Source organism: Trachypithecus francoisi, unplaced genomic scaffold (assembly GCF_009764315.1).
Source record: "Trachypithecus francoisi isolate TF-2019V2 unplaced genomic scaffold, Tfra_2.0 Lachesis_group11, whole genome shotgun sequence".
Classification (NCBI taxonomy): Eukaryota; Metazoa; Chordata; class Mammalia; order Primates; family Cercopithecidae; genus Trachypithecus; species Trachypithecus francoisi.
This window is the reverse complement of record NW_022681456.1, coordinates 95760957-95780519: the sequence shown is the minus strand read 5'-3', so window position 1 is coordinate 95780519 and position 19563 is coordinate 95760957. Positions and strand designations below refer to the sequence as shown.

The window sequence follows — 19563 nt, the reverse complement described above, 5'->3', positions numbered from 1 at the left end:
ATATCACCACCGACCCCACAGAAATAAAAACTGCAATCAGAGAATACCATAAACACCTCTATGCAAATAAACTAGAAAACCTAGAAGAAATGGATAATTTCCTGGACACTTACACTCTCCCAAGACTAAACTAGGAAGAAGTTGAATCCCTGAATAGACCAATAGCAGGCTCTGAAATTGAGGTAATAATTAATAGCCTACCAACCACAAAAAGTCCAGGACCAGAAAGATTCACAACCGAATTCTACCAGAGGTACAAGGAGAAGTTGGTACCATTCCTTCTGAAACTATTCCAATCAATAAAAAAAGAGGGAATCCTCCCTAACTCATTTTACGAGGCCAACATCATCCTGATACCAAAGCCTGACAGAGATACAACAAAAAAAGAGAATTTTAGACCAATATCCCTGATGAACATCGATGCAAAAATCCTCATTAAAATACTGGCAAACCGAATCCAGCAGCAGGTCAAAAAGCTTATCCACCATGATCAAGTGGGCTTCATCCCTGGGATGCAAGGTTGGTTCAACATACGCAAATCAATAAACGTAATCCAGCATATAAACAGAATCAAAGACAAAAACCACAGGATTATCTCAATAGATGCAGAAAAGGCCTTTGACAAAATTCAACAGCTCTTCATGCTAAAAACTCGCAATAAATTCAGTATTGATGGAACGTATCTCAAAATAATAAGAGAAATTTATGACAAACCCACAGCTTTAATATCATACTGAATGGGCAAAAACTGGAACCATTCCCTTTGAAAACTGGCACAAGACAGGGATGCCCTCTCTCACCACTCCTATTCAACACAGTGTTGGAAGTTCTGGCTAGGGCAATCAGGCAAGAGAAAGAAATCAAGGGTATTCAGTTAGGAAAAGAAGAAGTCAAATTGTCCCTGTTTGCAGATGACATGATTGTATATTTAGAAAACCCCATTGTCTCAGCCCAAAATCTCCTTAAGCTGATCAGCAACTTCAGCAAAGCCTCAGGACACAAAATCAATGTGCAAAAATCACAAGCATTCTTATACACCAGTAACAGACAAACACAGAGCCAAATCATGAATTATTCCCATTCACAATAGCTTCAAAGAGAATCAAATACCTAGGAATCCAACTTACAAGGGATGTAAGGAACCTCTTCAAGGAGAACTACAAACCACTGCTCAGTGAAATAAAAGAGGACACAAACAAATGGAAGAACATACCATTCTCATGGATAGGAAGAATCAATATTGTGAAAATGGCCATACTGCCCAAGGTAATTTATAGATTCAATGCCATCCCCATTAAGCTACCAATGACTTTCTTCACAGAATTGGAAAAAACTGCTTTAAAGTTCATATGGAACCAAAAAAGAGCCTGCATTGCCAAGGCAATCCTAAATCAAAAGAACAAAGCTGGAGGCGTCACGCTACCTGACTTCAAACTATACTACAAGGCTACAGTAACCAAAACAGCATGGTACTGGTACCAAAACAGAGATACAGACCAATGGAACAGAACAGAGCCCTCAGAAATAATACCACACATCTACAGCCATCTGATCTTTGACAAACCAGACAAAAACAAGAAATTGGGAAAGGATTCCCTATTTAATAAATGGTGCTGGGAAAATTGGCTAACCGTAAGTAGAAAGCTAAAACTGGATCCTTTCCTTACTCCTTATATGAAAATTCATTTAAGATGGATTAGAGACTTAAATGTTAGACCTAAAACCATAAAAACTCTAGAAGAAAACCTAGGTAATACCATTCAGGACATAGGCATGGGCAAGGACTTCATGTCTAAAACACCAAAAGCAATGGCAACAAAAGCCAAAATTGACAAATGGGATCTAATTAAACTAAAGAGCTTCTGCACAGCAAAAGAAACTACCATCAGAGTGAACAGGCAACCTACAGAATGGGAGAAAATTTTTGCAATCTACTCATCTGACAAAGGGCTAATATCCAGAACCTATAAAGAACTCAATCAAATTTACAAGAAAAAAACCACCCCATCAAAAACTGGGCAAAGGATATGAACAGACACTTCTCAAAAGAAGACATTCATACAGCCAACAGACACATGAAAAAATGCTCATCATCACTGGCCATCAGAGAAATGCAAATCAAAACCACAATGAGATACCATCTCACACCAGTTAGAATGGCAATCATTAAAAAGTCAGGAAACAACAGGTACTAGAGAGGATGTGCAGAAATAGGAACACTTTTACACTGTTGGTGGGACTGTAAACTAGTTCAACCATTGTGTCAATTCCTCAAGGATCTAGAACTAGAAATACCATTTGACCCAGCCATCCCATTACTGGGGATATACCCAAAGGATTATAAGTCAGGCTGCTATAAAGACACATGCACACGTATATTTATTGTGGCACTATTCACAATAGCAAAGACTTGGAGTCAACCCAAATGTCCATCGGTGACAGACTGGATTAAGAGAATGTGGCACATATACACCATGGAATACTATGCAGCCATAAAAAAGGATGAGTTCGTGTCCTTTGTAGGGACATAGATGCGGCTCGAAACTATCATTCTCAGCAAACTATCGCAAGAACAGAAAACCAAATACCACATGTTCTCACTCATAGGTGGGAATTGAACAATGAGATCACCTGAACACAGGAAGGGGATCATCACACACCGGGTCCTATTGTGGGGAGCGGGTGGGGGGAGGGATAGCATTAGGAGATATACCTAATGTAAATGACGAGTTAACGGATGCAGCACACCAACATGGCACATGTATACATATGTAACAAACCTGCATGTTGTGCACATGTACCCTAGAACATAAAGTGTAATAATAATAAAAAAATGCCCTTGGCTTCTTCTTGGCTTGTACCAAGTTTAATTTAAAAACAGCACAAACATGAAGAGACTTTCTTTATATATAATGCTCTGAAATGCCTCACACCACCATGAAGAAGTTGTTATAAATGGTACACACAGCTATAAAATACTCCACATATGCCTGCTTGGGACACATAGCTAAGAATATGACTCACTTCAGAGTACAATGGAGGGAGGCAGTTTAGTATTGTTAAACATCTGAATGGAATTTCAAACAGATCTGAGTTCAAGTCCTGGGCAAGTTGCTTAAATGCTTTGGACTTCAGTTTTCTTTTTACAAAATGGGCTCATGGATCCTACCTACCCAATAGTTGCTGGAGATGCTGATAAGCTTAAGTGATGAGATGCATGAAAAGTACTTGGCACATAGTAAGTGCTCAATAAATAAAGAATGTTCTGTATGAAAAAAAAGAAAGGAAACCATATTTTTTATATATAACTGCACAAATGATATGTTTAATAATAAAAAATTACACATAAATCCAGTTGAAATTTAATAAAAAATATGGTTATTATTTAATGACTATTAGGTAACTTTGCAGTCCCAGAGGTCATCTCTAATTCCCCAAAGCTGCTGTTCAAAACCTTTTCACCTTCCTCAGTTGCCCTCATCTCTCTTGGTCCATAACCTTGTGCTTTCCTGAAAAGGCTAGTGTAATAAAAAATAAACTTTTTAGACACTCTCTTCCATTCTAAAGGTTTCTTTTTATTTTCAAACTTCTTCTTACCCTTCCCTTCTTTATCAGAAGCTAAAGTATACTTACTTATCTTCAATGTTCACATCTATGATCTAACTCCCCCTACCACCTTCATCAATTGCCACCACTTCAGTTTTCTCCTCATTCCCTCTCCACTAAGCCCAATTCCTAAGTACATAAATATGTTCATGTCTCTAGGATATAAAATGCTCCTTTCTTAACCATTCTATTTTCAAGTCATTAACCCATTTCTCATATCTTAATCAAAATTTCTAGAATGAGTGCTTACATTCTTCCTACCTCTCTTTCTTACCTTCTTTCTATTGGTTCTCACAGATATTCCCCAAGGCTGAGTTCCCAGTTAACTTCTCTCCACCTTGGCCACATCATCAACTCTTAACTCCTGGAACATCTGGTTCTCTTTGAATGGCTCCCAAACCTACATCTCTAGTCACAACTTAAACTCTAGACTTGAATTCCTAATGGCCTTCTAGCCATGTGAATTTCCTTTATTAGTATTTCATTTAACATTTAAATTTAACATTTTTAGAATCAAACTGTGCATCTTTCCTTACCTTACCTGTTAATTTCAAAAAATTCTGAAGATCATAATATTTTCAGGATAAAAGACCTTGACAATAAGACTCATGTATGAGTTGGAAGACTGAGCTAAAAGAGCTTTAAAATTGTTTCCAACCTTTCTTCTATGAAAAATGAGAATGCATGATTGAATAATAAGATGATAAAACCACTAACTATGAATGAGGAAAAGATTAAAAAGAAAAAGCAAAGACTAGAAAGGAAGAAAGAAAATTAAGAGAAAGAGGTCCTAGATGAATCTGAATACTTCAAAATTATCACTTAATAGACAAATATAATTCAGAAAGTCTCTTATACATACTTTGATGTAATGATCCTTGGAGCCAGTGATGATTAGATCTTGTCCATTGGAAATCTGATCCACAGTAAGGCACATAACAGGGCCTAGGTGTCCTGTTAACTTTCCTGTAGACTGAAACCTTTAGAAATAAAGAATAATGGTTTTATTTAAAAATATTTCTTATGGGACTAAGCCTCAACATAGACAACCTACATTCCTACATTCTTTCATAAAAAGTTCACTTTTTTTTTCTTTTTATATGTTTAGAGATGGGGTATTGGGCCGGGTGCGGTGGCTTATGCCTGTAATCCCAGCACTTTGGGAGGCCAAGGCGGGCAGACCACCTGAGGCCAGGAGTTTGAGACCAGCCTGGCCAACGTGGTGAAACCCTGTCTCTACTAAAAATACAAAAATTAGCTGATGTGGTGGCGGGTGCCTGTAATCCCAACTACTCAGGAGACTGAGGCAGGAGAATCGCTTGAACCTGGGAGGGGGAGGTTGCAGTGACCCAAGATCGCGCCACTGCACTCCAGCCTGGGCGACAGAGCGAGAATCCATCTCAAGAAAAAAAAAAAAAAGAGATGGGGTTCCGTAATGTTGCCAGGCTGAAGTGCGGTGGCTATTCACAGGCATGATCATGGCGCACTGCAGTCTCAATCTCCTGGCCTCAAGCAATCCTCTTCCCACCTCAGCTTCCCCAGTAGCTGGGACTTACAGGTGTGCATCACCAGCTTTTTTTTTTCTTTCTTTCTTTCTTTTTTTTTGTTTATTGTACTTTCAGTTCTAGGGTACACGTGCACAACGTGCACGTTTGTTACATATGTATACATGTGTCATGTTGGTGTGCTACATCCATTAACTTGACATTTACATTAGGTGTATCTCCTAATGCTATCCCTCCCCCCGCCCCCTACCCCACAACAGGCCCCGGTGTGTGATGTTCCCCTTCCTGTGTCCAAGTGTTCTCATTGTTCAATTCCCACTTATGAGTGAGAACACGTGGTGTTTGGTTTTCTGTCCTTGCAATAGTTTGTTGAGAATGATGGTTTCCAGCTTCATCCATGTCCTTACAAAGGACATGAATCCATCCTTTTTTATGGTTGCATGGTATTCCATAGTGTATATGTGCCACATTTTCTTAATCCAGTCTGTCACTGATGGACATCTGGGTTGATTCCAAGTCTTTGCTATTGTGAATAGTGCCGCAATAAACATACAGCATCACCAGCTTTTTTCATTTTAGCTCCACATCTACGAAACTCTGTTCAAATTAGTCAAAACTAATATAATCTATGATGCAAATGGGAGAGTCATAAATCAGTTATTCTAAAGTTGACTAACGTCATTTAGGCAAGCAAAAAGGCAGCAGAAGTCTAAAAAATGATTAATTTTAACTCCAACCTAAATCCACCTAAACATTAATCTGCTAAATGTCTGAATAGGACCGATTAGGTCCAATTTGAATTTCAGATAAAATGATGATATCACTGATGTAATTACAAAATCAGTAACAATACTGAGAAAGTAAAATTATTTTATTGCACACACATTTTCACAAATACACGTAAGTGCATGTACATCATATATGCATATACATGCACATATATGCATACATATATCTATGTACACACATATATGTGTGGATGTGTACATCAGAAAATAAGTGGTCAAAATAATTTCATCAATTATTATAAAGATATGAAAATGACCAGCTATGTGGCTGGTAGCAAACTGGGTAACGTCAGTTGTCAGAGGGTAAGAATGAACCTTTGTTTCATAGTCCTACCTCAAATCAAGCTGCTGGAATAAAGACATGTATCTAGCTTTTAAGATATTACAGTTTCTTGAAAAATATTCTTTTAGTTCCTTTGTTAAGATCTACATTTAATTAGTAATATCTTACTGAAATCAACCAGCAAATTAAACAGTGCAAAGATTTTGAAAAGCTGGTATCTTTTCTGTCTTGTGTCATGATTTTGACTATTTCTTCTATGGTGCTCTTACTATGAGTCAAATTCAGTATCTTCAAGAATAAGCCAAGTCCTCATCTCATTTCTCATTTTCTTAAAAAAGTACTGTTTTCAATTTTCTACATTTTATTTATAATATAGTATTTAGGACCATGGTTTTTCTCTTATCTATTTATCTACAAATTATGTTTATTATACTTTGTCAGTCGTACTGTAACATGCCTTAAATGTTATAAATTATAACACTAGTTTTTCTCAAAGTTTTTCAAAAAAACATCCATTTGATTTACCATTGGCAAATCCCTTCTGGATGAGAGGCACCCCATGTTACCTGAATCGAAAATGTTACTAAGAATCCTGTAATAGCCTGTTTAATGGCCTTTATCCTCCATTATAAGATGAGCTCTAAGAAGGTAGATCAAGGCTGGGCACAGTGGCTCCTGCCTGTAATCCCAGCGCTTTGGGAGGCTTAGGTGTCAGAAACATTTGAGCCCAGGAGTTCACAACCAGCCACATTTGTCTTGCTCTATCTTTACTGTCAGTAATCACCACACTGTTGGTGCAATGCCTGACATATTTGGGTTGAATAAATATTTGTTAACTAATAAGTCAATGTTAACTAATAAGTCAATGTAAAATTTTGCTGCCAAAATTTTAAGAACTAGAAAACAAGCTAACATAAACACTCAACTAAAGGAAAAAGACTCACACCTCATAGGAAATAAAAATCGAATGAAAGATGTAATGCCTTAAATTTTAATTTATCATTTTTTTCTTTTTAACTATTTTATCTTCTTAATACTTCATAGTTTACATTTATTTTATATTCACAAAAATTCTGTGAGGACTTTATGCTCAAGTTGTTAATTTAATTTTATCAATGAAAACATTTAAGATGTAAGATATTTTAGTGATGTTGCAAAAATAACTCTATCAAGAGTACTGGTAAAACTAGGATGAGAATCTTGGCCTCCTTCTAGTATACAACATGACTTGTAGGCAAATATTAAGAAATTGTAATGTTTTAATTTTATTTTTCCCCCATATACTTATTTTCCAAGCAATAGAGATTAAAAAAAGAGAAAATTGTCAGTTTGTTAATAAGGACACAAGAGACATTTAGAGGTATATGCTGAATAAAAAAGCCTATGATTTTACATTAACTTCTGGGGTCATAAAAATTGGACTTCACATGCACTAATGTTATTAATATCTGAAGTTGTATTTGCCATAGGCAAGAGGTATGTTTTCTTAAAAATATCTACCTTTTAAGATCCCACATCCTGACAGCATTTCCGGAAGCAGCATAGAGGAAGGTGCCAGTTGGGTTTAGGGCAATTTGATTGATCTGGTTCTCTCCAGAAGGAATAGCTACTGTTCGACTGGTACTTGCAGAACAAGCATCTCCAAGAGTAACTTGACCTGAAGACCTTAAGAGATACAAACAAAGCAAAAAAGTCACATTCCTGGACTTGGGTTTGGCTTAGAATTCCTTGAATTCCTGGGAAACTGGCTGTAGACAACAAGAACAGTGTCCTTTTGTCACTGTACGCATAGTACCTAGCACAGCACCTAACACAGAGTTGGTACATATAAATAAATATTTGGTAAGTGAAGAGATGAATGAATAAAATAAGATTACATGGTTTAAAATTCTTACTTGGTATACTAGTAATTCCAGGCCCTGAGTTAGGAAGGACTAAAACATCTTTCAGAAAAGATGAGATTTATTTTTTTATGTTAAACATAAAAAAAATCAACAAATGGCTGGGTGTAGTGGCTCATGCCTGTAATTCAAGCACTTGGAGGCCAACGCAGGTGGATCACCGAGGTCAGGAGTTTGAGACCAGCCTGGCCAACATGGTGAAACCCCATCTATAATAAAAATATAGGGCCGGGCGCGGTGGCTCAAGCCTGTAATCCCAGCACTTTGGGAGGCCGAGACGGGCGGATCACGAGGTCAGGAGATCGAGACCATCCTGGCTAACACGGTGAAACCCCGTCTCTACTAAAAATACAAAAAACTAGCCGGGCGAGGTGGTGGCGCCTGTAGTCCCAGCTACTCGGGAGGCTGAGGCAGGAGAATGGCGTAAACCCGGGAGGCGGAGCTTGCAGTGAGCTGAGATCCGGCCACTGCACTCCAGTCCGGGTGACAGAGCAAGACTCCGCCTCAAAAAAAAAAAAATAAAATAAAATAAAAATAAAAAAATAAAAATATAAAAAATTAGCTGGGGATGGTGGTGCATGCCTGTAGTCCCAGCTACTCAGGAGGCTGAACCTGGGAGGTGGGGGTGGCAGTGAGCCAAGAATGCACCACTGCACTCCACCTTGGATGACAGAGCAAGACTCCATCTCAAAAAAAAAAAAAAAAAAATCAACAAATAATACGTTGCCACAAAACTAATTTATTTTCCTACAGCTTCCAGCAGCACCACCCCCTCCACCCGAGGGCCAGGCTTACCAATACTCTTTTGTGTATAAGAATTACCTTTCTGGATTAAAGACAATGGAGACCTTTTGAATTATTTGCAGTTTTCATTTACTTTAACCGAATCATAGATAGAGTATCTAAAGCCTTAAATATAGCGTATGCCTGTTTCTTCAGATAAATTCTAGGTGAAATTTTTTTTTAATTTTGAAACTTTTTTTTAGCTAAATTCTAAAATATTAAGCCATAATCAATCTTTTCAAATTTGACTTTAGTGATTCAACTGAATTGGTAAATTTCTACCATAAGACATGTTATATCTTAATATACGATATAATAGTAATATTTTTCTACAAGATTTTCAAGACTTGTATTCAGTACAAAGAATAATGTTCTCAAATTACAAAATAGCACTTAAAAATAGTCTCTACTATCTCTACAAATAAATAAAAATTAACCTTTCTTATGCTCTCTTCTCTCATTTAAATGATTACCGAGTTTACATCAGTTTTGATTATTAAAATAATTCATCAATATTACAGCAAAAAGAATCACTTGTTCTACACTTCTAAAGACAAATACGATAATGAGCACAGAAAAAACAAATTCATCCTCCAATTATCCAACATCACCTAGAGTTATGAAATTTGCACTCACACCAAAGCAGTCTCAGTCCTTAAAAAACACTCTCAGCTTTTCAATCTCTGTTAATTAAAGGTTATAAGTACTTCTTCACTGCCTACCATAGTGATTTCAGCCATTTCCCAAGGAATGGTAGTTATTTGAAGCAAGTAATATAAAACATTGAACTCTATCAAATAAGAAATAGCATTAAAATGTAATACCTTATACTCGGGAGGGAGAAAACATGAAATGTATACTTAGTCACTGATCAAATATGGCTTATCCCTTTCTGTTTAATACCAGGCTCTTATACTTCATTTGTCAAATTTTTCCCCCTCTTATTTTATCTGTGCTTTTCATTGTGAACACTTTTAATATCCTCTAGGAAGTGAACAGGTACACAAAAGTTAAAATGCATTTATAGTCCTCTCTTTTCTTATATTTTATAAAAAAAAAAAAGAAGAGATATTCCTCCTTTATGCTATTTGTCTTCAAGTTACTTACGTCAGTGTCCGAATGCACTTTGCTGAATCTCTGATATCCCACACCTTAATATAAGATGTTGATACAGTGAAGACCAAACTGGTATAATTACAATATTTTACAGACACGACATTGTTGGGATGACCCCCTAGTGACATTATTTCCTGCCCAGTCACCAGATTCCATACTTTACAAGTACGATCTAAAACAAACAAATAACAATAAAAAAAAAACCACTGTTAATATGAACTACTTTAGGTTCTGTTAATAATAAAAATTACTTAAACAATTTCTCTTCTACGGGAAGGAAACGAAAATAGTAATTAACATACAACAAGGATCGTAATGTCATCCTTGACCCTCTGCAACAGGCTCAAAGACAAGGTATGTATAAAGGATCAGATAAAAGCCTGGGATGTCTGTTGTATGTATCATGTGGTATTGAAAAAATATTTATGAAAAATTTTGAAACGGTCATAACAAAAGAGTCTTGCTTCAAATTGCCCCTGAATTTAGAGTGGCAGTCTCAGGTCAGCCTCTTCAAAACATTCTTCTCTGATCATATTCCCACCTCCTCACAACGTACTCTCTACACTAGTAAATATACACACATTTTCCCCCCAAGGGTCAATGACTATATAAATTTTATTTTTGACCCAAAAACATAATCACAAAACTATTCTTGTTCTTTTTCTGATGTGTTGAATATCTAGTTATACTGGAGAGATACATTTAATTTGAATCATTAGAAAAATACAGTATTTTCAAAGAACATTTTTCTTTTAATTAGGGAATTTCTTTTACCTTAAATTCATAAGTTCTAGCTGGGATCTTATACTTCCCTCATAGACAATGAGAAATAAATATTCGCTGATTAAAGTGAATCTTGGACTATCCCTAAATGCTAAAAACTTTTATGAGCTCCCTGAATTCCTGTATATGCTTGCTTTTCACCTTTCTAGCCTCAATGACCAGTACTTCTCTTATACATATTCCATTTTTCAACCCAAGTAGAATTAGTTTCCAAACATGCTCCACTTTGATCTTCATGTCTGTGCTTATGTTATTCTGTAATCTTGATTATTCATTCCTGTCAATATCCAAACCATCCTATAAGGTACATCCTAAATGACTCCTTGTCAAAGCCTTCCTTGTTTCTCACAGCTGTGCATAATTCCTTCCTTTTCCAGAACCCCAAAACTCTTAGTCTAGAATTCTTCAAAGCATTTATAGCTGGTTTCCAGTTACTTGCAATTGTACCAAAGGGGTTAAGAGTGCAGGACTGGAGAAGGGTATACCTAGGTTTCTAATCCTGCTTCTTCCACTTACTAGCTAAATTTACCTGAGAAAAGTATTTATTCACTTGAAGCCTGAGTTTCTTTGTCTACAAAATGAGGATGCAATATGTATCTCATTGAGATTGTTGTGAGAATTAAGTGAGATATATTAGTATTAGCATATTGCCTAGCATAGCCCCTGATATGTAGTAAGTGTTGCAGAAATAGTGGTTGCTACGCATCTTATTCTCTTTCCCATATTGTACATTTAAATAGCCTTTTATAGGTTTTTATATAATCTGCATTTCAAAATTCAGGACCCTACATGCAGTACATGCCCAAATACCGCAGAGAGATGTATTCTGTCACCAGTGTATTTACAAAACGTCAACAGAGGTTTTACTTGCTGCTCAACTATGCAATAATTTTATATGTTTTACATTCAGGAGTTGAACCAGATTATCTGATTCTTTCTGGTCTTAAATAGACAGCTTTCTAGAGCATGTTAAAAATGTAATTTTTTTTAAAGCTATTAAATATCTACATTAGATAACTACTGGCACCTTTTGATCCAGTGAAGAGGAGATCATCAGTAGAATCCACACAGAGCACAGCTTTTGTATGTCCTTCAGCTATGTGAATACACTGAAGTGGAAAAGCTCTGATTCCTTTTGAAGCTGGAAATGGGTTGATTACGCCCCTAAGGTGGGGAAAAAACAAACAAACCAAGACTCACTTAAATATCATGAGACTATATCATGAGACTAGTTTTGTTTTTTTTCCCCTAACTTTAAGAAGTCTTTATAAGTAAGGAGTAATAAAATCCAGACTGCTGTCTTTTAAGCAAAAGGACAAAGTGTGAAATAGTAATAGTGATGGAGTATATCAACTAATCAGGCATCTGCTAACAGCTACATTCTGAAAAGAGCAAAGACTATAGTACATCTAGATTTTCTTATTAACAATTTCATCTCTCCAAGGTTTAATGAAACCACATTTGGGAATTATTTGAGTGTACTGAATTCTGACAAATAAGGAAGAAGCAGAAATGTCAAATAACAGGAAAACATAATTCTATATCAAGCTGGGGTGTAAAGTAACATGCTGAAGAAAGTGTAAATTACATGCCACCTAAAATACTAAGAAAGCAGATTTCAGACAAAAATTGAAGATAGGAATAATTGAATGAACAGAAATTCTAAAGGGACAACAGGTCAAAAATATCAAAAACTTAAAGAAAAAACTGACAATCTCAAAGAAAATTTTAAAAGAATGAGAACTTAACAGTGAATGGATAAAGAAAATGTGGTACATACACACAATGGAGTACTATTCAACCATAAAAAAAGAATGAGATCATATCATTTGCAACAACATAGATAGAACTGGAGACCATTATGTTAAGTAAAATAAGCCAGGCACAGAAAGAGGATATCATTGGATATTCTCACTTATTTATAGGATCTAAAAATCAAACAATTGAACTCATGGATATAGAGAGTAGAAGGATGGTTACCAGAAGCTGGGTAGGGTAGTGGGGGTTGGGAGAGGTGGGGATGTTTAATGGGTACAAAAATAATAGAAAGAATAAGTAAGACTTACTATTTGATAGCCCACAGGGTGACTATAGTTGATAATAATTGTACATTTTAAAACTACTAAAAGAGTGTAATTGGATTGTTTGTAACACAAAGGATAATTGCTTGAGGGAATGGCTACCCCGTTCTTCACGATATGATTATTGTGCATTGCATGCCTGTACCCAAATGTCTCATGTACCCCATATATATCTACTATGTACCTGCAAAAATTAAAAATAAAAAATTAAAAACAATGACCCTCTTTAGGGAGCTTTCTCATAAATTTGATATTTCTGTAGTTTCTGCTTTATGGCACTGGGCTATGTACTATGGAAATATAAAGATTATCAAAACATTGTCCCTCTCCCAAAGGAGTTTAAGATAGGGTCTGAATTAAAATAATGGTGTTGGGGAGGCTAAAGATGATAATGAATTAAGACATGACAAACAGTCAAATGTACCTTCGCTCAAAGCATTATATGTTTCAAATTATGCTGAATTATGTCCATTATGTAAGACAAATGGCATAATATTAGGACAAATACAGGGATAAAGGAAAACTGTTTTGTTTCCATCTTCTTAATGAAAGAGAAGAATCTTCGAGATGCAAGAGGGCAGAAATGATTAAGAAACGTGAACCCAAGATAAGTTAGAGCTGACAATGGAGATTTATTCAATAAATTCAGGTATTTCTGTTTTTAAATCATTATATCACAGGATTTTGAAAGTATACGCCATTGTGTAGGCAAAATCCTTGTCAGTACTCTAAGAAATCACAAAGATCAAAAAAAGGGACAAAACATGTAGACCTGATCTTTCAAAAAGCAGGAAAAATGTGGAATTCAGAAACTCAACTTCTTGTTGAGTCTCACAGAGGAATACATTAAGCAAATCACTATCCACTTAAAAATAAATGCTCACCAACAAAAGATAACACGGGCTCATCAATCTCATGGGGAAAGTTTTTTGTACAGTTAATAGATACCAATTTAAGGGAATGTCTATTCACAATATATGTTGACTTGTGGACAGTGTGAATAAGTATGGAACTGTCAGAGTAAAGAATTTCCACAGGTAGTTGAAGAGTCACACCTAACGAGTCAAGGTCACAGCTGATCTGGAAGATCTTTAGTAACTAGTCAATCTTTCCCTAGCCCTAGTGAGAAGTGGCATGCTTATTAAAGGGATATATTAAGGAGCTGGACATTATATTGCCTGAACAAAATCACTGAAACAAAATTCATTTATTTTATATGCCTACTCACTATCAATGATTTGTTTAATAGAAATAAATATTTCAGGAGAAAGACAGCGATAGACTTACTGCATTCTATGTAGGCCATATATGGAATGAGGTGTAGTTTTAGATGTCCCATTTTAAGAAGAACATTGAAAAATTGGAGCCTTTATAAAACAGTAGAAGCAGAATGAAGGATCTGTAGACTATATTACATAAGGAACAGATGATGAAACTATTGAGCTGATAAAATAACATTTACTGGAGAGAGGATACAATAGCATAATTTAAAAGCGCTGAATATTTGAAGAGCTGTCATATATAAACAAAAAGATACGTAAAATTAATTCTGGTAAGGGAAAAAAGGGCTGATGAAGACTAACGAATGGAAATTTAAAGGAGGTAAATTTAGGGTTGGGGAGAAAAAACATTTGTTTTTAGGGTCTGGTTATAATGATCACAAAAGTGATAGGAGTTTCTTATCCCTGTAAACGACACAAGGAATTATTATCTTTGGATATATAATTATGAAATCTGATGCCATGATTTGCATATATGTGTCAATTTGAGATTACTGAAACTGATGCTCAGTAATTTATAATCTAACAATTTAACCAGATTAAAACTGAAACTGGAGCAAGATCCATTCAAAAGTCTGAATCTGCCATTTTGAAATTTTGATGCCTTAAGGTTCACAGATACGAACTGAAGCCATCAAATTTAAAAATATGGCTTCAAATATTGAAAAGGTATGATTTTAAAGAATAGTAGGTTGCTACTGTTAATTCTCAAACAGAAAATATATATGTGTGTATAGGTCAAAAAGCTGGTTGTAAGAAAACAATTCATGTTAACAGCCTAAGAGCTATTTTCAATGTGCATTTAATGACAAATCTTAAGAAAAAACTAAACTGTACCCTCAGATATGTAATACTGTGTCTCCAAAGGTTTATTTCCTTCAGATTACAAGCTTTATCCTAATAATCTATTAAATGTTTCCCTTATGTTACATTAATATTAAATGTAACATCCAACACAATTCTGTCATATCAAAGGTTATACTATCATAAAATACTCAGTAAATATTTGCCCCAGTGACTTATGTATTACACAGTTATTTCCTGGAGATCAGGATGTCTTTTTTTGATTCTTATGTATTTTTATGTCATTGGCTATTCAGTCTTTTGAGAAAAAAGAATCTCAATATTAAACATAGTGTTTAGATACTTTAAAATGTTCTTAAATATTCAGAATATTAGGATTAATATTTTATATAAACTACCAAAGATAACAGAAACTTATAGATATTAGAAACATACAGCCATGGTATTTATTTCTCTATTCAAATTAATCTATTCACATTTTGAAATATAAAATCAACTTTAAAAGAGTTTAAGGTTAAATATGGCAAATTTGTACAACAGACTTGATCTGAAGGAGAAAAAAATAAATAAACACTTATTTTTGTCCCATGCAAACCTGTAAGGTCTTTTGATACTGGAAATGAAATTAATTTCCTCTCCCTTCCCCTGCCTACCTTCTGGAGGATCTGCTGATGATCAGCAAAATGGCCGTAAAACAAGGAAAACAAGTGCAAAGAGGGAGGACATAAAATGATAATGGTGAAAGGGAATGAGACAGAGAGAAAGGGAAAGAGAAGTTAAGGACCCCCAGAAAAATCCATAACATGAGAAAAAAAATACCAGTTATTTTTAAAGCTGCACCTATTCTTAAAAATATTCATTTTTAAAAATGCTTCCTTAGTGTTTATTTCTTATTCTTTTTAATTTTTGGTACAACAGTATCCTTTTTTTCTCTAGCATACTTTTATTTTTAATCATATAATCTTTTTACTTAAAATTGCTAAACCAACAAGAAAAAATACCTTATCTACCTCACACACTTTGAGGCATTAGAAATGCTTAATCATTGAGAATAAGAAACCTTCTTGACATCAATATTCACAAAACTTGATTTCTTTTAAAGAAAAGATTTAGATTACAGACAGAAAACAGGTATCACAATTTTTAAACTATTATACAAAAAAAAAAACCCACTACTTTATCTAAAAGGTATGATCACAAAAATGTATTAAAATTATCATGTTTAGAAACATTAGTGCATTTATATGATTTACAACAAGTGATGCATGCAACAAAAAAGAGACTTGCTTAGAATTTCTAGGAAGGCATTTTAGAACATCAATGAAATTCCAGAATGTAGGAAAGGCAGGAAAGAAAGTACCTGTGTACCTCCGACAGAGAGGAGTCACTTTCATCAGACCTATAGTGAAAGAGTTAGAATTATGAGAGAAAGAATACAGATGTCAACAGGTAAGGACACTGACTTTGGACTCAAAATCAACAGCATGAATAACAGATATATAGCAAACATTTCCTTCATAGTGCCCTGCTTTTCTATTTGCACTGGATATTAGCATAGTTAAGGTATAGCTAAGTCACGTAAAGAGTTTGATATTTATGTCTTCTAGCAAGACTTTGGGGACTAAAATTTTCTAATACTGATATACAAAATCTATCCTCACTTCTAAAATTTAGGCCTTGGAGAAGAAAAATATCAAGTACATAAGATATAGCACTTGAAGGTTTGCTCCATTAATTTGGCTAGTCCTGGAAAAATTTTCCCATTTCAATAACAGTTCATCAATTTCATTCATCTTGATAATGATTACTTTAGATACAGACACTAATGTTGAAGTTACACAAATAGATTGTGTTTTTGCATAGAAAGCAAGTCACTCAAAATTTAACAACCTTTGGTTTTAGCTTATTTCAAAAACACTGAGTTCTTATGACTAGGGAGCATCTTAATAATAGCTGGGGTACTTTAGTGGGCTTTTAAAATAGACAAGTCACTCTTGTTAGTCCTACCTTGAGGCCTCCAAGACTGCAGTGAGTCTGGTTATTATGAAAATCTATTTAGGCTGTACAACAGGCTTGAGGAGAATGAGGATATGGTGAGTGTTGGCATAGAATGTAACTAGAAACAACGTGCAGGATCTGCATCTTGCTAGTGGGATATGGTAGTCTCAAAAAGCAGCCCCAGAGAAAGTAATGTAAGGAGGTAGGCAAGTTTTTGAAAGTGTAGAGTAGTCAGTTATTCTACATTTTAGTTTATAGAGATGACAACAGAGTCAAATTATTGGTAGCTCATAAAGTATTTCAGTAAAAAATATGGAACTGTGATTAGATTGTCAGGATTATCAAAAGATTGACAGAAAATGTTTTGACTGTGAAGGCAAGGTAGACACAAATTTAGCAACTCTTCATATACCTAGTGAAACTTGACTTCCTAAAACTATTCCTAATGTTCAACTTTTCTCAATTAATGACAGAAATAACTTACAATGTTAAAGAGTATTTTGTTTAATAACACAGGAAAATATTTACCTACCTATATCAATTTAAAGAACATATCTTCCACTAATTAAACCATATTAAAATCTAATGAAGGATCCATAAATAAAAGAATTATCCATAAATTAAGGATATTTATAATTCTCTAAAAATTATGGCATGATTCTCTAAGTTTATAGAGCCATTTAAAATGATCTAAACATGCCAGACAGATCTTAAATGGCATCCTATAAATTTTAGAGATTATTGATACATACAGGGTGGTAATAGCAGAAAAACAATCCTTATCATTCCAAGTCCAAGCAGACAAGTCAGAGTTAATAAATATCTTATGGCAGTATTGTTAGTACAGCATTCTTGGAAGAGAGATTCTGGCTCAATGTGTGGATACTTTGTCATTTCAAATTTGATGACAATTACATTTTCCACATCCCTTCAACTTCTCCACCCCGCTCCCAGTCCTACTCTCTCCATCCGTAAAGGTGATTTTTTTATTCCAAGAACACAATTACTGAAATTTTGTGGTGAACTTGTCTAGAATAATCAGATGACAATAACACGTTGCACATGTAACAATGGTCTTTGTAAACTGTTATATCCCCCAGAATTAAAGTAATTTGCCTCTTTCCAACTCAGGCTATCTAAATTAGAGGCTTTTGTGGGCTCATAGAAGCTAAAGAATCTCCAAAAATTTAAACATCAAGTGGTCTCAAAGATTTTTCAGTTCTAATTTACTTGTAAAAGAGAAGGTAAGACAAGTGCTGAAGGAATAGCAATACAAATCTACAACAGGGAATAATGTTCAGCAGGAAAATAATTTTCTCTAATTTTGGCTGCATGGCTCCTTTCCCATTGGAAAGATGCATAAAATACGGCAAGAGTTCACAAGTCAGGCTCCATCGCCTACACAGAGATGACTACATGTTTGCTACAGACTGTATTGACAGGTTCAGAATATTATATAAATAATTGGGGCTCTTTTCCATAATGACTTACTTATCCTGCTGAACTGATGTGTTTCCCTGAGAAACAGTAAGACGATTAAAAACATTCAGTTCATTACGGGGCCGGCTTGGTGGGGAAGAAGGAGGTGAAAGACTAGCCTCTGAAGTTCCAGAATCTGAGCTACAAGAAAAAAAGAACATAAAGTAGGTGGCTTTAATTGTTATGATTTGTTAGAAAAGTTATAAGAAACATGCTCTTTAAAAAAATCTTTTTATTAGAGAACTCCTTCTTTCCTTTCTCTCTTCCTTTTTGGTAAGGTAAAATGCATTCTGAACAATTTTTAAAATTTCTTTTCACTGGATTTTGTCACATTGGCCACAAGATGGCACTAAAGAGAAGATTCTGTCTGCTGAAATCAGAAGTCAGTATAAAATAAAGCAAGCCACATTTAAAATCATACAATTTTAGAATCAAGAGCAAGTTTCTCACTTTACAGACGAGGAAAGAGACCCAGAGAGCTTATGAGAAGTTTGCTTATTCAGTTGATTAATTCATCTATTTTTAAATCACTTATGCGCTCCATCCCCATTTCCCAATTATTCTTGAGAGATTCAATTCAGTACAAACAGGTAAACTACGTCTTTAAGTACAGGAAGCAAGGGTGATAAGAAGGATAATTTCTATGACATTCAAGTCAGTTAAACTCGTGGTCAAAAAAGAGAGTGTGCATCTTGGCACAGGGTAGTGGATGGTATAGAATTGTCCATTTAGGCACGGAAAATAAATGAACACTTCCCTTTAAATATATTCGCATTTATTTTTTGTTAAAGAAATTAAAGTAATTTACTTCGCTAATATTTAAATGTAAATTTGCATACATGCTTTCCCTCAAGGACATGTCTGAGATCTACCTGTCACATGCAGAACAGGCAAACTGAGGGAGGGGTGGCAGGGTAACACTGGTTCTAATCCAATCAACTTCTGCATGCTGTCATGCTGCAATTTTTAAATGCCCAGTTAAGTGGATCATCAGATTACATTATGTACTGCTAAGTAAACTAACCCTCACAAAACACACAAAAAAACACTGAGGATAATACCAACAATGTAAACATGAGAGAGCAGCAAGAAAATGGCACAACAACACACCCTATGATTTATTAGTTTTTCTGTCAGCCACTGTAAAGAGGTAGGG

The 19563-nt window shown here is 35.1% G+C and overlaps 1 protein-coding gene across 12 annotated transcripts in view; it reads right to left on the bottom strand.

Annotated features, from left to right (window-relative positions):
- Window positions 1-19563, bottom strand: part of KIF21A (kinesin family member 21A) — a 164869-nt gene that overhangs the window by 13172 nt on the left and 132134 nt on the right. For 3 of the 12 annotated variants that reach the window (XM_033222442.1, XM_033222431.1, XM_033222434.1), the window contains 7 exons: window positions 18420-18548; window positions 16291-16329; window positions 15584-15598; window positions 11793-11929; window positions 9974-10154; window positions 7683-7847; window positions 4469-4586 (listed from right to left, as the gene is read on the bottom strand). In XM_033222442.1, coding sequence (XP_033078333.1) covers window positions 4469-4586; window positions 7683-7847; window positions 9974-10154; window positions 11793-11929; window positions 15584-15598; window positions 16291-16329; window positions 18420-18548 — 784 coding nt within the window. The remainder of the gene's footprint in view (window positions 1-4468; window positions 4587-7682; window positions 7848-9973; window positions 10155-11792; window positions 11930-15583; window positions 15599-16290; window positions 16330-18419; window positions 18549-19563) is intronic. The other 9 variants (XM_033222432.1, XM_033222435.1, XM_033222436.1 and 6 more) reach the window with 7 other exon arrangements.